The sequence below is a fragment of the Mirounga leonina genome, unplaced genomic scaffold, assembly GCF_011800145.1.
Source record: "Mirounga leonina isolate KUSES-001 unplaced genomic scaffold, KU_Mleo_1.0 Mir_165, whole genome shotgun sequence".
Taxonomy (NCBI): Eukaryota; Metazoa; Chordata; class Mammalia; order Carnivora; family Phocidae; genus Mirounga; species Mirounga leonina.
In genome coordinates, this window is record NW_023270415.1 from 78,089,460 (window position 1) to 78,111,688 (window position 22,229).

At 49.5% G+C, this 22,229-nt stretch overlaps 1 protein-coding gene across 1 annotated transcript in view; it reads right to left on the reverse strand.

Moving 5' to 3' along the window:
• The window catches only part of COL22A1 (collagen type XXII alpha 1 chain), a 226,482-nt gene that overhangs the window by 47,959 nt on the left and 156,294 nt on the right, over nt 1–22,229 (reverse strand). Inside the window, exons 40-45 of the mRNA XM_035012273.1 lie at nt 19,680–19,715; nt 18,302–18,355; nt 17,067–17,111; nt 12,899–12,943; nt 6,950–7,063; nt 6,553–6,606 (exon numbers count right to left, since the gene is read on the reverse strand). Coding sequence (XP_034868164.1) covers nt 6,553–6,606; nt 6,950–7,063; nt 12,899–12,943; nt 17,067–17,111; nt 18,302–18,355; nt 19,680–19,715 — 348 coding nt within the window. The remainder of the gene's footprint in view (nt 1–6,552; nt 6,607–6,949; nt 7,064–12,898; nt 12,944–17,066; nt 17,112–18,301; nt 18,356–19,679; nt 19,716–22,229) is intronic.

Genomic DNA, 22,229 nt, shown 5'->3' on the forward strand with positions numbered 1-22,229 from the left:
ATCACCATCACCTCTATCAACATGATCACCACCACCACCATCATCATTGCTGTCATTATTGTGGTTAAGATACTCATGATATGAAACCTATCAAAAATATTTTTCACAGACTAACCTTGAAAGTTACATTCAAAGGTTCCAATCTCTCTTAACTGTCACCTATTTTGGCTCTGCATTTACTGTGGCAACAAATGTATTTCAGTAAAATGTTATTAACCAAAAACATGTCAGTTCCTTTAAAAGTATGCATTATGCAGTAAAATAAGTCTTTCGCAACAAGTCAACCTTGGCTCTGGCTCCAGGCCTGTCACCTCTTATTTCTGCATCCTTGAGCAGATCACATTCCCTCTGTGCTCTGGGTTTATTCATCCAGTAAATGTAGGACACAGGGGGGCAGGTCAATCTAGGAGAGTCCATCCAGGTGCAGAGCCCCACAATTCACCCCCTGAAACACGGGGTCCAGCCCTCTTCCCATCCACATGGCTATGCCATGTCAGCAGCTCACTGAGGACCTATAACATTCCCCGGCTGCCTCCCTGAGCCGTGCTGGGGGCCAAAGGCCAGTGTGCAGAGGAGAAAAAAAGGTTCACAAGGGGAAAAGCATTTGTTCCAACATTTTTACATGTAATTAGTTCTACTGCTTTTCAATCTATAAAGCCAGCAAACTGTCGGCAGGCCGTATTATGATCTCAATGAAAAGAAGTGACATAGAATAGCACACTGCTTCTCTGACATTTAGGACAATTGCCTTAAAAGTAAATGGTTTCTTTTCAAATCCCAGTCCTCAGTCTGGGCTTAGGGTGGTTGCAACCTTCAACTCCCAGCAGTGAAAATGTCAGGAGCTCAAGGATCTCCACAGTTGTCCTGTCTCCTTCTCTGCTGCAGCTAAGGATCAAAGCAAACACAGCCACCCCCAACCCTGACTCACTTCCTTCCAGAAGAGAGGACTGACATTTACCAAGCCTCTACTCCTCTGGGCACACTGCCGGGCCTTTCCACATGAGATCCCATTCCGTGTATTTCTTTGTTTATATCCTGAGCTGATGCAAAAAAAAAAAAAAAAAAAAAAAAAATTTAACATGCCCGGTTATTTAATTTAGCCAGTAAGACTACTCTATGCGGTGGGGGTCTGACCAGAGTGTATAGATAAAAATCTGAAGACCAGAGAGGTTAAGTCATTCATCAAGGTCACACAGCTAACAAAAAGCAAGATTTGGAGCCTAATCCAGATCTATCTGTATTCAAACTGCCTCTTCCTGCCCAAGTTACTTTTCTGGCTATTTCCATAGGCATGATGCCTTGTCCCACTGGTTTTATAATGTCAAGAGCATAGCATTTACAGCCTAGAAGTCTGACTGAGAGTGCTCCAGGAAACTTTCTAAAAGCACTGGAGATACAGCAATCAAGGAAACAACAACATCCCTGCCTACCTGGAGTTTATATTCTAGAGAGATTACTAGTTAATTACTTTACTAGCTCAGTTCTCTTAGATGATGTTTATTCAGAGCCATTGTCAGGGCTTAAATCTCCCCCATAAAAAGAAGGGAAGAGATTCTCTTCCCAAACCTTTTTTCTTAGAGCATTTACTTTAGAAAACTTGTCACTGTCTGTTCTCTGTCTCTTTGAAATGTATGTAAATCCTCTTAAAAGCTAAATAAGTCCTGCCAGATCCAGGACTCAGAAAAGTCTTTCTCTAGGACCTGGCATCCGTCCCTTTGAAATATAATCAATCATCAAGGAAGAGAGCTCCCCCAATCCCCCAGTCTCCATGGGGAAAGGGAGCCTAAGGGAAAAGCCGGTTTCTTGCTCCAAGTTGCAGAACTACCGCCTGTCGTAAAGATGAGAGCTCGTTTTTCCTCCCTATAAAGCTAATGAACTAACACAGATGATCCCCTAACTCCCAGGTCAACTTAGGATGAACATGTCTGGAGAATGGTGCTATCAAGTCCTCTGACTTGAGGACCAGTTACTGTTTATCTTGAGGACTTGTATGCAGCAGGTATGGCTGCCGGGCTACAGAAGAGAGCGAGAGGTTTTCCTGGGTTGGGAGAAGATTTTCTTTAGTTTTTAATTATATTTCCTCAATACCATCATGGGCTAAGCGCACAATGTAACAATTACTTAGAGGCTGTGTTCATACCAGGAACTGCTTGAAGGATGTCGGTTTCTGTGAATCCACCAAAAAGGCAATTTTCTCAAGGGGTTTACAAACTGGAGGGCAGGGCCTAAACCTTCTCAAATTAATGATTCTCTGCTACTAGCAGAGTAAGTCCTGGCCCTGAATTTTTGTGTGCTGTTTCACCGCCTAGAAAGCCATTCGCCAAGGACGTCTGACAAATCCTTGCCTCACTTTCCAATGCAACTAAAATCCTACCTCTTCCAGGTGGCCTTCATAGGTGACCCCTTGCCCCATGGCATTATTTTCCTTAAAGCCATTTACTCTTCTCCTGACCATTTGCTACAACTGCTATTCATTTAGAGAAACAATTATGAGGACCACTTGCGGTTAGATGTACCCAGCTGGTTCCACGCCTGGTGCTCTGTAAATGTTTCCTTGTTCAATCCTCACATCCTCTTTGTGAGATAGACCATATGGCTCTTCTTTTACAGATGAAGGACCCGAGGTTCAGAGAAGTCAAATAAACTGCCCAAGTCCTATAAGTAGTAAGTGAAATGCACTCAGCTACCAAGCAGCAGAGCCAGATGGGGAACCACTCACGGACCTCCAGAGCCCAGCCTGTGTCCGCCCATCTTGATTGCCTCCAGCCCCAGTTTGACTTTTGTACAAACCACCAGCTTGTAGATCTTTCTTCTCCAACACAACATTGGGCCCTAGGAGGCATGGTCCATATCTGACCTACCTCTACACCTCCTGACCCAGAAGGGAACTTTGAAGGGGATGCTTGGTGAGAATCTTCCAGGATTGAGGCAGCTCTGGGTGAAAGAGACCTATGCTCCTTAAGACAGCATAAACCAAATGGCATGGGGTACCTTCTGGGCAGGAACGGATTTGAGAGCCTCTTCTGGTAGTTTGAATAGTAGCAGAGGAGGTCTTATCTCTGGCCCCCAGAATTATCCAGAAGGTCCAAGTGGGGGCTTCTGCTCATCTATTGTCTCCAGTCCCTGCAGTTCCCATTACCTGGCTGGTGGGCACATGAATGAGAAGAAACCTAAATGCTTTTCCTGGAGGAGAGAATAATCAGCATTTCCTACTGGGAGAGGGTTTTACATTGGACTCTGCAGAAAAGCACATTCCCAGGGTCTTCACTCTGATTATCATCTTGTTCCTTCTTCCTCCTCAGCATGGATCATAATCGTAACAGCAGCCACTATCTCCAGACCCCATCCCCCAAAGTCAGTGTTTCACACAGTTTGAAAGTTCTACAATGAAAGTTCTACAATCGATTGTGGCATTAACCTCCCCAGACCCAGCCACCAGTCACAGCAGCTGCAAATCTGCAAAATAAATTTTGGGAAAGCTATTCTCCCAGATGCAGGATCACAATTGCAAACAAACAAGCAAACAAACGCCCTTGGAGAGGCACTGAACCAGTGAACACCTGGGGCCTCTGGCTATGAAAGCACAAGAACAATAATCATAAGTGCTCGGCCACTGGTAGCATTTTCAGTGTACAAATTCATCTTCACATCCGCAGGTCTAGCTGAGAGCTCATTTGATAAGCAAGGTTCAATAGAGAGAAAATGAAACAGTCCTCCCGTCTGTTTTCTGGAGAGTGGTGTGGGATGAATGAAGAGCATAGAGAGGGACTTGGATTTGAAGGCAAGCCTGTGAGTCCTCAAAGGAGACAATTAACTCCTCCCTGACTCATTTCCCCAACAATAGGTGGTGGACCCAGGAAGCTGCCTGGGAGCTGTCCTTGGTGCTGATGCTGGTCCCACTGTTAACTAAGTTTTGACAGCATACTAAGGGGGCTGGGTGGTCCTACAGCTGGGCCAGCAAGGATTCCCCTTTGCTGTATCACCTAGTAGTTTGGGAGTACTGGCTTTTAACCTTGCTAAGCCTTCACTTCCTTGTCTGTAGAGTGGGATAATATCCCTACCTCCTAGGATCATGCTGACCGTTGCAAGAGACCATGCTGTAAAACAGGTAACCTGGCCCTTGGCCCTTAGAACACTGGGTATACTGCCCACTGTAACTGCCTGAGGGCTCATTATGTAGGGTGGACCCCCAGTCCTGCCAACTTCTCAAGGTCACCATGGACTCCCCAAGTGGAGACAGCTAGAACCCTGTCTTTCACCTGGGGCACTAGTTTTTGTGCTTTTTCTGGATGGAAGCTTTCTTTGGCTCTCTCTGAATATGCAAAGGAACAAACCCTCCCTGGAAGTGAATTATAAAGGAACAAAGGCAGAGCCATTGTCCCAAGACACCAGTACTTCAAGTGGGATTGGGCTGATAAAGAAAACAATCCTTACTCAGTGGAGGGAACTCCTTATCTGTTTAATTGATTTGCTTTTGTTTCTCTGAATAAAAGCCATTCCTCAGCAGAGGCAAACCCAGCAGCCCAGAGTTGACAGCAAAGGTTACTTAAAGAGGATCAGCTGAAACTGGCTGCCTGCAGATTCCTCCAGGCAAGGAGCTTAGCCCCAGCTGATAACCCCAGAAAGGGAGGGTAAAGCAGGGTAATAGCGCAGGTGATGCTACGCTTTATGGTCATCTCTTAACCTAACACTGACCTGATGGGCAGGGAAAATCTCTTGTTCCAGCTACACTGAAACCTGACATCTATAGTTCCTGAAGCAGGAGCTCTGGGTATGTCAAAACCCTGTAAGACTTCACCGAGTCTATGGGCCGCAAACACTCGATGTCTTAGCCTGCCAGGTAGTCCTGGGAAGTCGGGATGTTTTCCATCCTGATACCCAACAGCTCCAGTGAGTGCTCTATTACACCACAGTATTTCTGTTTGCATCCTAATATACTAGTAAGAGCTCCAACCCCATTTTCCAAGGCTGACCCTAGGGTAAGGCAAGTGAGCACTTACCTATGTGTAAACACGTAAAGGATTCTAGAAACATCAGTATCCAAAATAAATAATAGTCCAGTGTCGTATTTAAAAAATAAAAATTAATGCCAAATAATCCAAGATGAACAAAATATAAAAATGTAAATAAATGGGGTTCTGATGGGGCTGGGATTAGGGGGAGTGAGGAAGGTGAGCAGTTCAGTGGAGGGTTAGGTCCCGTCTTTATTTAAAATTGTGACATTTTGTTCCTTGTGGGTCAACTGCACTAATTTTAAAGTTCTTAAAATATTGCATTAAAGTCTTATTTATCTTGGTTACTGAGGTCTTGGACTCCCCTTACATCTTACGTCCGGGTCCTCATCCCAGTCCTGGCCCTGCCGCTGGCTGGGACCCCACGGGCTGGAAGAGCAGTAGAGCTAAGGTTGGCTGAGGGCCTGCTATGTGCCAGGCCTGGTGAGGGCATCTCCTGAGCAGGTTTTAAGGCCACAGGCCTGGAAGGAAGGTCACTGCTTTGACATCCCCTAGTTTGTCAGCAAGAAAAGGAAGGGCAGAAGTAAGACGCTAGACCTTGGGAATGCCAACCCCGGAGGTGTGGCTCCTGAGCTCTCTCTCCTACTGACAATTTTCTGACGCATCTTGTGTCCCCAGGCAAGCCACACTGCTGTGTCCCAGCCAGGCCACAGGGAGAGACACAGTGACACACCTGCCCCTGAATGTGGGGGGAGGGCAGCCTGCATAGCTTGCAGAGGTACAGAGGCCCCAAGGCTATCAGGGACAGCCCCCCCCACTCCCGGGGGCGCTGGGGGGAGGGGAAGAAGGGTGAGGGGTGGGGAGGGTCAGCTCTCCTCCCCTCCTGCCCCCACGTCAGCACTCACACAGTCTCTTCTGCTTAGAGCTACCTACTGTCACCACCAGGAACCCAACCACCACAGCCCAGACACCTGTTTTGGCAGCCAGAGCCTCCCCTCCCATTCTAAGGCTGAATCACAGCTCCTTCTTCCCAGGCCTGTCTCCCTGGCCTTATGAAAGCACAGAGCTGTCCTGCCCATGGTAGATGGGTGCCTCGTCACTCCTATGAGCAGCAATACTGCTCACTCATGCTGGCTTAGCACTTTCCCAATAACATTGTTTATTGAACAACTAGCTCCTTTTATGTATTATATTGTTCAACTCTAACAAATCCCTGAATCTTGCTTTTATTCTTACCATTCGTGGGTGGTGAGATTGAGGCCCAGAGAGGTCAAAGATTTTGCCTAAGGTCACACAGCTCTGACTCCACTCAGGGCTGGGAATCAAATCCAGAGCCGTCTGACCCCAAAACTCACATCTTAACCAGTGACTGCTACCTATTCCAATCCCCTAGCTCATTTCATTATTCAACCACTGAGGCATTTGTAGATGAGTTCCCAAGGTCACTGAGATAGTCGAGGTCATGGTCAGCCCTTGAATGTTGGTATCGTGATTTTTAAAGCATCCTTCCTCCACACCAGACACCACTCTTCCTCAGATGTAGATTAACCAGTGAGATGAGCAGAGTGGATGCACACGATGTTAATGAGGGCTCACTGACCTGTGGTCCGGCTATTCCTGGAGGCCCTGGGAGGCCCCTGGGCCCAGCATCTCCCTGTAGCAGGAACAGAAGAAAAACAATCAAGAATGAGTGTCTGAAGCTCATACCGAGAGTCATCAGCATGTCACTGCCCTTGCACACCTATTCACTGATTTCCCACTGAAATGTCCCTGTCTCCTCCCCACCAGCATGTCTGAGCAAAGGGTGTGGGCCGGTGGTGCTGCTCAGTGTGACTGTGCATTCACGGGCACAGCTCATGACTAATGTGGTAGCCAGTCCCCCAGATGACCCTTAGACCTCTGCCGCCTCCCATTTGTACCGAGAGGCAGCACTGGGATCTCTAAGATGATGTATCTCATCGCAGTGATAAAGACAAACTGTCCCCTTTTCTCCTTACCTTTTTCCCTTCTGTGCCTTCTCTCCCTGGCTTTCCTGGGAGACCTTTGTCCCCTTTAAAACCTGGCAGACCAGGGAGGCCCTGGGGACCAGGAGGGCAGTCACTGCATATGTCCTGAGAAAGAGAGAGAATAAATGATAGGCCCTTGTAAAGCGAAAGGTGGCCCATGAAAGTGATAGAAAAGCAAACAAATGCATCGGGTCATTATCCAGAGTGTTCGTGTCAAACTTTGCATTTTTCTCTCTCTTCATCTGAAATCAGATTTTAGCGCTGATATGTCTGGATCATTACTTCATTTCTCCCTACTTCTAGCCAGCCAGACTGCGTGAAGTATTGCCCCCAACAGTGATGTCAAAGTGCACCACTATCTGTGAGCATTTAAAAGCATTAACAGTGGGTGCCTGGGTGGCTCAGTTGGTTAAGCGACTGCCTTCGGCTCAGGTCATGATCCTGGAGTCCCTGGATCGAGTCCCGCATCGGGCTCCCTGCTCAGCAGGGAGTCTGCTTCTCCCTCTCCCACTCCCCCTGCTTGTGTTCCCTCTCTCACTGTGTCTTTCTCTGTCAAATAAATAAATAAAATCTTTAAAAATAAAATAAAAATAAAAGCATTAACAGTACAGACTTAAGGCAAACATTCAGGGTTGTTACAAATAACACATCCACGTCCTGTTCCTAAAGCTGGAGACGGAACGAAGCTGGAAGCTGAGCTCTTTGTCTCCTGGGTTTGCCTAAGTGGGTTGCGAACAAAGAAGTAACAGGCACACAGCCTTGGGATTTTCTGGCCGTGACACACACACCCGGTCTGACCACACACTCCTGGCATTATTCTTTGTCCGAAGTAGGTGTTTAATAAATGTTGCCGGTCGGTGAGTTGCCCAGTGAGGCAGGGGAGTACAGTTCCTGGTGTGATTTTAAAGTCCTCTCAGCCCAGGGAACACGTTTCCTAATTTCCTAATTCCTAACCCTGTGTCATCCTAAGACCTTACAGTCTGCAGTGCAGTGCGGACCCAACAAAACTCACTGGCTTGAGCACATCGCGGCCTGTGTCTTATCCCAGAGTCCTGCGGTACTGCTCAGCGATGCTCCCTCCCCTCTCCTTGGGATAAAGGTTAGAAGCGTTAACACAGAGAAGGCACTTAGAATATTATCAGATCATCCCCAGTGCACCTAGCTAGGATCCTTAACTCCCACCTGCACTCATTGACTCCCTCAATGAAAAACTACTTGTGAAGCATCCACTGTTAGGCTCTGTGCCTTTATTTTTTTTTAAGATTTTACTTATTTTTATTTATTTGACACAGAGACAGAGATAGTGAGAGAGAGCACAAGCAGGGGGAGCGGCAGGCAGAGGGAGAGAGAGAAGCAGGCTCTCTGCTGAGCAAGGAGCCTGATGTGGGGCTCCGTCCCAGGACCCTGGGATCATGACCTGAGCCGAAGACAGCCGCTTAATTGACTGAGCCATCCAGGCGCCCCAGGCTCTGTGCCTTTCTGCTCTGAGACCACAATGAGCACGTATCTTGAAGAGTTCCGCGCTTAAATGGTGTTAATTGGCACAGAACAAATGCACGGACCACGGCTTGGGGAATGCTCGGCTGGAGGCGTCTGCACAGGCCCTGGGCAGCTACACTCCGTCCTAGGGGAGGTGATGTTGCAGGTGACAGCAATCACCTTGGTCTCTAACTCCGGACAGAAGGGTTTTTCCATCACAAAAGTGACTCTGAATGACTCACCTTCCTTTCACCTGCCTCACTCCTATTCAAGCTCTGAAGAGTCTTCAGAAGTCTCCGAGACCAAGAAGCCATCCTATTGCTTCAGACTGGGGACGGCTTCAGACCCTGCTCCCACAACCCCAGGAACACTTGCACTTGCATCACTGCTGAAGTGGTCCATGTATACTCCATTCCCTCCCCACCAAGCACAAGGTGTGAGCTCTCAGAAAACAGAGTAGAGTTGCTTTACCTTTCCACGTCCAATTCAGAGCAAAGGGCCTTCCACAGAGCAGGAGTTCAATACATGAATGAACTAACTGACCCAACCCACCAACCAAATGCCCTACTGACCACCTGACCTTTCAGTGTCCTGCACCATCTCCTTTTAGTGGGTGGTTTGAGAAGCTGGGTAAGTATTTTTAGAGGCTGGGGAGTGCCACATGTCGGGATATACAAAGTGAGGGTGAAAGAGATAAACCAAAGCATACTGGTTTGGGTTGCTGTTTTTTGTTTGGAAGAGCAGCGGAGCTGGGAGGAAATCCCCTATTCCTAGTCCTTCTCTTGTTCTTTAAAACAAGGTGCATCCATGAAAGAGTGCAGCAGTGGGTGTATGACATGTGGAATGGGGCTAGCCTGGGGGCAGCAGGAATTCCCGCCACTGAGATCCTGCTAGCATTGGAGAACATGGTGGTGATCCGGAAACCATTCTTTATGGTGGGATCCACACCATAAAGCAGTTATATCTGCATAATACAAAATCTCACCACCTATTTCTTCCCAATTTCTCGAGGGCTAACTCAGCCTGGGTCTGTCTTCATCACAGATTCTGGGTAGGAATGTTCCTTGAATGGGGCACCTGGGTGGCTCAGTCAGTGAAGTGTCTGCCTTCAGCTCAGGTCATGATCTCAGGGTCCTGGGATCGAGCGCTGGCTCCCTGCTCAGCGGGGAGTCTGCCTCTCCCTCTCCCTCTGCCCCTAACCCCAGCCCCCACTCTTGTGCTCTCTCTCTCTCCCTCTCTCTCTTGCTGGCACTGGTTCTATCTTAAATAAGTAAATAAATAAAATCAATAAAAAGACTGTTCCTTGAAGATGAGCTGTAGCAGTGCCCAGACTTACAGTGTGGGTGCTGGATTACAGCTCTGACCCAGCCCCAGAGTCCAGGGAACACAGGGAGACCAGCCCCCAATCTGCAGGCCCACCCACGCTCACTCTGGCCCCCGTGCTCCTGGGGGCCCCCATTCCTCTTGACCCTGGACTACCCTGAATGCCTTGAGACTAGACAGGGTTCTGCTTGTAACCAGATCACACGGAAGCCTCTGTCCCCTGGGATCACGGCTTCACCCCTCTGAGCCTCAGCCTTCTAATCTGTGAATGGAGAACCTCAAAGTCCGGTGAGAAAGAAATGAGTAATGAATGAAAAATGCCTGATGCCATGCCTGGCACATGGGGACAGCATGGCGAATTTAGTTGTTAATCTGCCATTGTGATTTCCATATGATTTCCCTCCCCGAATTTTCTGCTTTGCCTCATCTGCCCATCGGATGCCCTTGATCATCAATACCGGTTGCCAACTCCTCTACTTAAGCTGCTCAGGTAAGTCGCTCAGGTAAGTCACTTAGAAATAAGTCTATTTCCTTATCATAAGGTCCTTCTCCTTCCTTAGGGGATTGTTGTAAAATCTAAATGAAGTAATGCACGCAGAGCACCTGGTGTGTTGCTGGTTTCCTTGGAATCTATAAATGTTGCTTCCCTCTGGTCTCTGTCCCCTTTCTTTTGTCTGAGATGTTCTCATCAAACCCAGCTCACTGGGCTGGTAGTCAGCATGGTGCAGCATACCAAGTAAGCACACCACCCAATGCCTACCAAAGGGAGGGATGCCACAGTCCTTGCTACTCGAAGAAAGCAGCTATTGTTTTCCAGCAGCAGAGATAACCCCCAGGTCATCTTATCCAACCTCTCGCTGGATACCTGAATCCTCATTGCAGTATTCCTCCAAAGGGCCGTGCAGCCTACCTCTGAAACCTCTAGGCGGCAGGCAGGGAACTCACCACCCACCTGTACTTCATCAGGGAGCTGGCAGCCGGTTCTGGCCCATGCAAGATGAAGTCAGGTGACATAGGGGGTCAAGCACAGGGGTCTGCAGTTGGACACACTGGGTTTGGGTCTTGGCTCTGCCGCTATCCAGCTCTGTTACCTTGAACATGTGCATTGCCCAGCTGCGTTCAACCTCCTCCCTGTAAAATCCAGACCTAACAGTGCCCACATACTGGGCTGTCTGGGAAGATCAGATGAAATAATATTTATCCAAGGGAGCCATCTGATGGAGACATCCTGAGGACGACCTTGCTGGGCACAGATCCAACTGTGGAAGTTCATTTACCAGGGACTCAGGAGATGAACTTTCTACCCAGGCAGTGTTCCAACTACCAGAATGAAGTATGTGATGCTATAAAATTCCTTGGGGCAGAGATAAATATTCTGTAATAAAAGATGCCTTCTCAGCAAGGGAGGGACCTGCCACCAGCCACCTGGGCCAGACCAGCAGGCTCTACCCTACATCAGAATGGCAGCAGGTGATAGAAAGCTTGGAGCAGTAACAGGCTCTGCTGACCTGGGAAACCCACTTGGACCCAAGCAAAGCACAGCTCCATGGGACCAGCAAGGCTTGGGCATCACCCTGGATGTAGGTGCCTCATCCCCTCTGGGGTTCCCAGTTGCTCTGATGAACACAGTTGCATCCCACAGCAGGTAAGGAACACTGATGGGACTAATTGTCTGCTTCAATGCGGTAGCCGTGAAGGATGAGGCTCCACACTCCTGTTATCATTGGCAGAAAGACTGGGACATCTTGAGGTTAAATTCTTTGTGGGGGAAGGACAGCTTCCCAGGTCTTTCTAGAGCAACGGAATTATGAGAAATGATTGAAGCTAATAAAAGCCTCCAATAAACAAGGAATTTAATCAATAGGTAATGATTTCTTGTCATGTCCTTGACTAGGAAAAAAAGCTTTCTCTTGTCAATTAAAATCAGGAAAGATTTTCTACTACTAGTTTTTTTAAAAAAATAAAATAAAATGTATAGCTTTCCATCAAGGCATCTCATTGTGTACAGAGATGAAAAATCTCGGGGTTCTCTGAAAAGGTTTTCTTTTCTCTTTTGCTTTGCTCCCTCACTCTCAGGCATGAACTCTGTGGCTTTGACATCACCCAAGTGCTTGTTCAGAATGCAGGAAGCGAGGAAGGAGCTGATCACACAAATGTCAAGCTTCACCCTAAATTAAGACAAAGGCTTGACACAGAGCCAGGAAAAGGGTCCTCCCTACTCACTGCAGCGAGACTCTTCTTTCTGAAACATAGACCTTACCCGTCTGCCTTGCTCACTGCCTGTCCCAGCCCTCTGCCATGTCAGAGCTGAGGCCCATGGGCGGGACCTGGGCAACCTCACAGTTTGCCCAATCTTGGCAGAGGGATGCCCAGCTTCTCAGGGCCTTTAGCAACCATGGACAAAGTGAACAGGTTCTGAAAACCAGCGGAAGTCTGCACCCAGATCTGGTCTCCTTCCTGGCCAAAAGGCCGGGCAGTGGCCTTCACCTCCCTGCCTTGTGCTCTGGCCCTTGCACCAGCAGGATGCATACCCAAGCTGTTTGACTCTGCCTATGGCCCCCTTTTAAGAACACAAGACAGCTTTGTTGTGGGGTTAAAGTCAGTCTCTGAAATCAGTGAGCACCAGACTGCATTCCCAGAAAGCCACTGACCCTCAGCGCCTCACGTTCCTTACACGCAAAGCAACAACAGAAATAGTACCAACTTCAGAGAGTAATCGTGGAAATCAGGTAAGAGGTGCACACCAAGCATTTATCACAGCCCCGCAGAGAACTTTCTAGAAGGATGGAAATGCCCTGTATGTGCACTGTCCACTAAGATAGGCTTTGGCCACATCTGCCCATTACGTACGTAGACTGTGGCCAGCATGACCAAGGACCTGAATTTTTAATTGTATTTAGTTGTATTTAATTTTAATCAACTTAAATTTAAACTGACACACGTGGCCAGTGGCTGCCAGACGAGATGGAGGATCGAGCACATCGCCAGGCACACAGGGAGTTATCAACAAATACTGCTGTTGTCATCATGATACTAACACAGTTGTTCAAGCACAAAACCCCACAACTTACTGAAATGTCCAACCCCCTCCCCGCCGCCACCATTTCCCAATGCATGCACATCTCTTCATGCTTTTACCTTAAAGAGATTTATGTCCCCTGGAGACAGTAGTGAAGCGGGGCCCTGCCGAAGTAAAAGCAAGTAAATACAGACATACACACATGCATGCAGTAGACCCTGTCCTTGCTCAGACGGCACAAGGCCTTCAGAGCGTATCCCAGATTCAAACAGCGCTGTCTACATCCCAAGCCAGGGAGGCACGGGAAGAAGTCACTTCAGAGGCAGCAACCATACATGCTGCCTGCCCTACCCATGTCTGACGGACATCAGCCTTCCTGCTCCCCGGTCTCCTCCTGCTGGTCTCTCCTCCCCATCCCCCATCACAACCTGACAGGTCTTGTCGGTACTGTGGAAGGCCAAGGGACAGACCGTCCTGGATTCCCCTGATGGGTACCAGCTGCAGCCATCAGCCATTCACGACCTAGTATGAATTGGAAGCCACTTGTTCAGCTCTCCCAGATGAAATTGTAGTCTAAACCTCACCCATTATACAGGTTGAAGGTGTCTAACTCTGGGAAAGAGATTTCAGAAGTCAGGAGTAATTACAAAGCCTCTGAAGGTATGTAGAAGTCTGCAGGTCACCAGAGTCACATTCAAACCCACTGAGTTGCAGTGTGCTGTGTTAGGATTATGACCAACCTGGAGCCCAAGGTTGTATGCAGCCTGGGTTCACACTGGGGTGTAAGAACACAGAGCTGGAAGGAAAGCCATAATTAACAGGCAGACGCTGAAGGGAAGAGGGAATTCTTAGGTAGAACTGGAATAGATTGACAGGGTATTTTGCAAACTTCTAAATTTCGCACAGGGGAAGAGTGCCAGAGAATCCATTCTCCAGAGGAAGGTGTTAGATCTTCCTCTAGAATATGGGAAGCCTGTGGCCACAAGTGAATGTGCAGGGGCTGCTTTCTTCTGATTAAGCTTGCATTTTAGCTTATGAATTATGGATTCAGCATCTTGGGGATGCTGAAACCAACACAATTTTCCTGGCTACCAAACCCCTTCTCCTGACCCCCCCCCCGAGGGCTTCTGCTGCACCCTACGGCCACCCAAAGCCACGTGACTGTGGCATCATGTCAGCTTGCTCAGGTAGGTGTGTGAAGTTTCCTGAGGCTTCTGTACACGGGGCCTCTCTCGACTCTCTGGGCTAGGACACAGGTGGAACCCCGAGATTGGGGCTGACAGACTCGGATCTGGAGGTGCCCAGGCAGTGCCGGCCCCACAGGCAGAGCTCACCCTGCATGCACCTGCTGCAGCCAAAGCCCAGAACCCCCTGGTTCTGGGCGAGACCCTCTGGAGGAAGGCCAACCTCTGCAATATTGTTTATTGAAACTTTAATTTAAAAGCAGAAAGAGGTTTTATCCTGGAGCCTTATGTTTTTCCCTTGGAAGTTAATAACCGTGGAGGATCCATATTGCTCAAATCGGGCCATGTTTGTGGAGCTGGTGCTGTATTAGCCGGGGTGTTTCCATGCTGTTGTGTGAGCCCCCTGTGTAAGCAGAGAGGCCCCACTAGACCACATGGCCAGGAGCACTCACAGAGGCAGAGAGAATGGGGAGGGAACGTTCAGCCCAGGTACAGTGGGGCCTTGGGGAAGAGTTTCATGAATGTCTTACGGGGGGGCGGGGAGGAGACACAGGCTGTTTAGCCACCTGCCATGCTGGGCTCCGAGGAGCAGCTCACACAGCGCAGATCAGTCCAGGCACGATGGACAGGTAGAAAAAGAAAGGGTGGGAAGCGTGGAGGCTGTAAGAACCAGTCTGCGCCCTCCCAGGCCCCTCCCGCCCTCCCGGGGTACCGCGCCACCAGCTGCCGGGGACCCTCGCTGGAAAGGCAGGGACTGACTGATAGGGAGGTGACAGACTCTTAACTCCAGGTGGGACAGTGAGGTGGTGCTGTTCACAGACCTAGCAGCCCCTTTGGGGTCAGGCCCAGCCTGCCATGCCCTGCTTCCCTTGATCCTTGTGGGCTTCACCCCCAGCCCATCCATTGCACAAGAGTCCCCGCCAGAGGCTGTGCGTCTCGGGGCCCAACTCTCGACAGGGACTCCCAGCACAGGAATTCTGCGGGTGCAGCCCCGGAGAAATCGTCCAGGTCCCACTCTCCACCCAGAGGAGCAGGGACTGTGGGGGGCAGGCTGAAGTCAGCTGGCAGGCATCGAGGGGTTCAGTGGGCATCTGAACCCACTCACTCCAGAGAAAGTCTGGCCCTGCTAGCTCCTGACGAGTCACCTCTAAGCCCTCAGACACCCAGCCTGATGAAGCCTGCGTGAGCATCCCTCGTTGGCAGCACGTCCTGCTTTTCCCAAGCACCTACACCCCTCTTTCAGGCATTCGATCCTGGGAAATGGCTGGGGAGGAAAGTGCCGTCTGCACACACTCACTGGGGATGGGGGGGTGGGGGGGCACTGGAAGCTCTGGACCTGGTCTCCCAGGGGCTCTGCCTGTGCATCTTCCAGGGCCAACTGCTACCTGTGTCTTCCCTCCAGAACCAAATGTCATTATGAGCAGAAGAGTGTTCCCTGAGTTCCGAGGATCCTCCCAGTGAGTCCTCCTGATGAATCACTGAGCCTGAGGGTGTCTTGGGGGCCCCTGGAAAATGACGTATCTGACCAGCAAGAGCAGAGACACCCTGATGGCTACTGGGCTGTACTTGGGACCCTTTGTGGGCAGTGCGTTCAGGGAATTTAAAAGTGATCAGAAACAGACCTATTCTCCCTCCTCCTCCCTCTTTCTCCCCCTCTCCTTCCAGATTCTGTGGGTGGCCTGCTATGGGACAGTCACGGTTGTCCACACTGTCAGTGGGCTGTGCTGTCTTCTCTTTGCAGAGAGCTGTCAAGGTCTAGATTTGGCAGAGGTCATCCCCCGTTTAGCCTCTGGTCTGAACCTTGCTCTCCCCCTGCTGCACCGGGGCCTTGCACGGGGCTAACGATGGGGCTCCCACGGGGCTCACTCTCTGCCGCAAAGCTGGCTTCCGGGCAGGAGGAGGGTAAGTGAGCGGTCCCTGACCTCTCCCGTGACCATCCTCTGCTCCCACAGGTAGGTCCCCTGCCGAACAGACCGGGGTCCCCACCCAGGTCTCTGCTGGGCCCAGCAACCCGGAAGAGGGTGCGACAGTTGTTGGTGCCCACGGGGGCCTCTGCCTTGGGTGCTTGTCTGGGTCAGGCAGCGGGCCAGGCCTGCAAAGGAGACTCTGACTCTTAGGTCCAGCTGGAGGTGAAGCTTCGGCCAGGTGAGCATCCCGGTTTCAGAGCCAGACTTACGGTCGATCACACCAAGGCCTGAGAGTCCCCAGTCCTGACACTACTTTCTCTTCCCTCCGTCTTTCACTGGGGACCAGCTTCTCCCGTGTCTGCACTGCCGCTCCCCCCAGACTGCTCATCCTCACCATTCCCTCCCTAGAGGGTCCCGCCGCCAGGCTGTGGCCTGGTCACTTCGTCAAGCCTTGGGGCTTCTCTGGTAACAGCAACTTAATCGGCAGTGGAGGGGGCGGGGCGCTAAACATGCACCTGAGGGAGCCCGTAGGAGCCTCGGACTAGACCACCAAAGGAGCGAGCACTCAAGACCAGCCTTTCCCCTGCAACAACCCCCCCTCCGGCTTCCACTGTCCCCACCGGGAGAGGAAAAAGTTTTTGCCACCATATGAAGGGGGCAACTGGGCAGTGCTGGCATCCCTGGACATCCCTGGACAGGGGCAGGAAACGGGCCAGTTAGGACTTTGCGACGTACACTGGGGTCCAATTGCTCACCCCCAGACCCATTCTCTACCCTTCCCTGTCCTGTTCCATGCCAGGGAGACCACACCCCAGGAGCCTGCCATGGGGCTCACTGCCTGCAGGCCCTGGCTGAGGTGGACGAGGAGAGGCCCCATCAGGAAACTGGAGTTGGGGAGACCCTGCTCCACCCCTCGGGCCCAGCTCTCGGGCAGTGGCCTCGCACCAACAACTGCAGCTCCTACCGGCAGCCCCTCCCCACCCTCGTGCTCTCACTTGGCACTGGAAAGAGGTTATGGTCCTGTCGGCCTCCTGCTGTGGCTTATCTTTGGGCCCCCCAGCATCTCAGATCAGCCCCTGCCCACGGCTCTGTAAGAAGTCCCTCTTTCAGCCTCTTGGACCATCTGAGTTGTGTTTTATTCTCATTGGAGCCCTGACTGAGAGTTAATATTCATCCAGAACAGTGAGATGACATACTGGCTTGCCAGGAGGCCCTCTTTCTCCTGGATTTCCTGGTACGCCCTAAGAGAAGAGAAACAGGACATATTAATGGTGCTAAGCACATCACCCGGAGCCGCTCGGCCCATGCCCCCCAACCTCTGTCCACCAAGTGTAACTGGGTGGAAAAAAAATCACCCAACGGTGAAGACTGGTACCAATAAAAACACATGGTTTCCAGTCTCAGCTGAACACTCAAGTCTTCCCAGGAAGAATTCCACTGCGGCAAACATTTAGAATAAGCCACCCCTCCTGAAACTCTGACCCAAAATGCAAAACTGAAAATGACGCATGCACACAGAGCATGTACCTGTATATACATACGTACACACCTATCTTAAATTTCCACCATCCTTCTCCAAACACAGGTGGGAGGACCAGCTTTGAAAGGAGGGCTGGTTATAAGAATGTCACATTGAAAGTGGGGCAGGGAAATGAGAATAGTTGGACAGGTTCTAGAGGGTAACTTTCTCCTCTTCAGGGGAATCAAGGAAGGGAAGGGGAGGGTGATTTATTGTCCTTGCTTATAGTGAGCTGAATCTACAGATGGAGCCATGCGTGTCTAAGAGTAAGTACCACTGCTTCATGGCGCCAGACAGCTGAGCCTCATGGGAACTCATCGCTGCCATCCATCCATTGGGTCAGAGTATGCAGTGAGCAACATCCATGCACATGGCATGCTGCCGGACATCAGGGACCTCGAGATGCATAAAACACATGGTCCCTATCTTCTTGGAGCTCAGCTCTATCTAGGCAGAAGCCAGGCATGGAGATAGATGATTATCATTATCACCATGTGGGAAGGGATGCAATTCTCAATGAGCATCAGGTAAGTCTGTGGGATTCTCGTGAAAGGAGAAAGCCATTGCAGGGATGGGTCAAGAACAAGTCTGTGGAGAGCAAGTCCAGGGCACGGGATCTGAGCAGAAATGACCCGCTAGGGATGTAAGGAAATTGACCAAAAAAGTGGGAGTCATTGTCTGGGACGCCTGGGAGCTAACAAGATTCTGAAAACGCAATACAAAATCATAGCTCACAAGCAAGAGAAGAGCAAAACTCAAAATATGATCCTGGGGAGGGGGAGAGGGATGAATGGAGGAGAACTGCTCCTCTGGGGGTTTCTCGGTCAAGGGAGGCTGGGAGATGGTGGAGGTGGGCTTCCAGGGGAGTCTAGAAGAACCTCAGCTGAGCAGATACCATTGCTCTGTACTTACATCCTGGCCGGCGGGTCCCTGGGGGCCAGGGAATCCAGGTAAGCCTCGGGATCCCTGAGAAAAAGAAGGCAAGACACTTGCCAACAGTTTAAGCTAAACTAGACACCCCCCCCTTGGCAATAGTCGGTTCTCGTTGTACAAATGGCCCGTTACTATGAGGAATCTGATATAATAATGTGTGTGCCAAGATTCTCTGCTCAGCGCTTACTCATTTCCCCATGCTCATGGAGGTGGGCATGTTACACACACACAAAGAACGTTCTGGAACACCTTCACTCTGAGTCCTTCGGCCCAGGCCCCGGGTGTGGGCTCCTTCCTTGAGTGGAAGGGTCAGCTCCTGTGGTGAGCACGTCGTGGTTCACCCCTCCACATCTGGTGGGTGGCTGGCTGGCTTAGCACAGTGCCCGGTACTTAGAGAACATTTATTACTTTTTATTAGAAAATCACTCCCATTCTGTTGAAAGTTTCTGAACAGTATCAGGAATTCTCACACATAGCTTTCACTGTGGCTCCCCCTTCCTGTAGGAATCTTCCTGAAGTAGATGTGCAGGGGGGAATCAGCACTTTGTGATGGCAGGGGCTGGAACGGGGCCAACCCAGCCTCTCTGAGACCTCCCAGATGTCCCCTCCACAACCACCCCTCCAGAGGAGCCCCATCCCCATATCCTCCACCTTAGTGCTACGCTACAGTAACTCACTCTCCATGAACTGTTCTGGGCCTCCGGTTTCTCATCTATAAAAAATGGGTATGCAAACCCATTTTCTTGGTTCAGAAATTACTTGAGTGCACAGAATTTTACATATAAAATATGTCATCATAGATGTTACTCTTGCACAGGGGTGAGTTTATAGAAATTCACATTTTCCTGGTGAACACATACACTATGCTTATCATCAATGGTGGCTACTCCTAAGAACAAATGTTTGCTGAGCTCTCTGTTGCTTCCCAGCATTTAGCCCATCAGACGTCCACAACGGCCCAGGGGTCTTGCCAGGCCCACTGTACAGATTAAAGAGAGATCCGTCCCTTGATCAGGACAATGAGGCTTGGGGTAGTGAAGCCAGGATTCAAAATTAGTTCTGCTGGTAATTAGATTAAAGTCATCAAACCACGCTGTCCTTCTGTGACGCAGAGATGCCAAAGAGCAAAGCCCGTCTCAGTCTGCCCAACTATAGAATGGGCATACTGGATTAGATGACCACCCCTGCCCTTCCTACTCTATCATTCCAGGGGCCGAAGGTTATATCCTAGAGTCTGCACTGTTTAATGTTAGGGATTTGCAGAAACCACTTGAGTTTGGCCCCTCCACTTTAAAACGGCTTTTATTAGAACAGAATTTCTCCCTTAAGCCCAACCCTTCATTTATTCATACTGTACCGGGGGCCCTTTGTCTCCTGGTGGTCCAGAAGGGCCCTGAGAAACAAACAAACAAGACATTAAATAAGTCAAGTCAGAATGAAAATTCTCTTTAAACATGCTGTCGTGTTTATTTCTAAGGCAGGTCTTTAACTGTCTTTGAAGGAATAGCTAACTCCCCCAACCTTCCAGCCACAGTCACACCTACTCACCCCACCCAGGAACTCCGCACCTGCAGGTCTTCCTGGAACTTTCTCCATCTGCCCCCGAACAGGTACCACACTATCCTGGCACCCACTTGGTTCCTGACGCCTGAGCTCCTCTCTAGTTTGTAGCTCTGGTGCAGGGTGGGACCGAGCAGCCCAGCATCCTTAGGTGGTGCCTCCCTCCTGCTTGGGACAGGCTGGGGGCCCACTCAGGGCCAGACTCCCCGGCATGGCCTGCTTTGCTGATAACGCAATGGTGCCCCCCAACTCCTAAAAGGGGGGTCTTTCTCTCTCTCTCTCTCTCTCTCTCACACACACACACATACACACACACACACACACGGGTCTGTCCTCTAAGCCCTCAGCTTAGAATGTGGCTTCTAGATATTGCACCTAAGATGTGGCCGTGGACGAAGGCATTAGTGTATATAGTTTCAGGCCCTGCCATGAGCAGAATGCTCCCTTGCCCCGAGTCTTCCCTATGCTACATTTCTGCATGGACTATTCTGCCACGCTTCTACCTGGACACATCCCCACAACTATCCTGTCAGTACACTTCTAAGAAATATCAAAGTGTTGGGCGCCTGAGTGGCTCAGTCGGTGAAGCGTCTGCCTTCAGCTCAGGTCATGATCTCTGGGTCCTGGGATCGAGCCCCACATCATCGGGCTCCCTGCTCAGGGGGGTGCTTCTTCCTCTCCCTCTGCCCCTCTCCACCCCCTCCTTGCTTGTGCTCTCTGCTCTCTCTAATGTTCTCTCTCTCAAATAAATAAAAAATCTTTAAAAAGAAAAAGAAATATCAAAGTGTTGAGGAGGAGGGATTGTATAATGGCATTCCTAAATCTGAAGCCTAAACAAGTTTTCAACAACCACAACCCTCTTTTCCAAGATTATGCTCTCTGATATATTTGCTCAAGAGCCACTTTACTCCAACGCACAGATATTGGCCTTTGATACCATTTTCCACTAGAAGGAAATACAGCTCCTTGGAGAAATGACTACTTCCAGATCTGGACAAGAAAGGTACACAAATCTAGGGCACCTTGTCATTCCAAAGAGCAAGGACACTATCAAAGACGGCTAGGCTGTGTCAAAGGTACTCAGGGTCAACTGGGATAAGCTCCTACTGGCATCAAGGAAGACAATCTGCACATCAAAGGGAAGAATAACTGCACTATTCGGGAAACACATCAAATGTGTTTGAATGCAGGAGTTCAAAATTATTGATGAAAAACAAAACACCGAATTAATCATCTTTGTGAGATGCAAGGGAATCGAGTCATTATTTGAACATAATTGAAGGGAAAGACTGGAACAGTCATTCATATCCTGCCTTCCATATGAATTGTACCACTGGGTATGTAATTGTAATTGAGGGACCTTTCCTCCATCTACAAGTATTCTAGCAGATACATAAAAAAGAACTGGTAGAACAAGAAAGGCATCAATTTGCAACCCTTGATGTGCTAATTGATCTAGGCATTGGACATCAAAGAGTGTGAACATCACAAGAGAGACCACCAGACACCATATGCCTCCTAAAGGAAGAACACACTCCCTGTGAAGTCTTGCCAAAAACATCAAGCCAGAATCTGATCAAGGCTCTAGGCCCAATTATGGATGTATAGGAAACTCAGGAACAGAGCAATGTGTTAAACTATTAAATTAGCAAATTCCAGACTTGGGAAGCTCTAGGAGACCAAAATTAAATCTTGCTCCATCAATAAATAAATTGCAAAAGGAAAGAAAAAATAATGCAAGAAAAATCCAGATTAAGGGGCACCGGGTGGCTCAGTCTTTTAAGTGTCTGACTCTTGATTTTAGTTCAGGGCTTGATCTGAGGGCTGTGAGATCAAGCCCCATGTTGGGTCTGCACTGGGCGTTGAGCCGGCGTAAGATTCTCCCTCTCAAGTCCTCTGCCCCTCCCCCCCCAGAAAAACAAATCAGCCAGTTACTATCTCTATTTGGTTCTTGATTCAAACAAGAAAACTGCATAGGCATGGCATTTATGGAATAAATAGAAACCTGACCACTGACTGGGTATTTGATGATGTTATGGAATTACTTAGGGGGGTGTAATAATGAAACTGTGGTCACATTTAAAAAGCCCTTATCTTTTAGAACTATACTGAAATTATTTACAGATAAAATGATATCTGTCTGGGATTTGCTTCAAAATAGTGAAGGGCAGTAGAGGATGAACAGGGAGCAGTGGCCTCGGACAGGGATCCTGGTCACTGGAGCTACGTGTGGCTGCATGGGGTTCACTTGGCTCTTCTTCCAAAATATTCTTTTGGTCTATCTGAAATTTTCCTTGATAAATGTGAGTACATATCTAATGTGTGTGTGCACGCTCGTGTGTACATG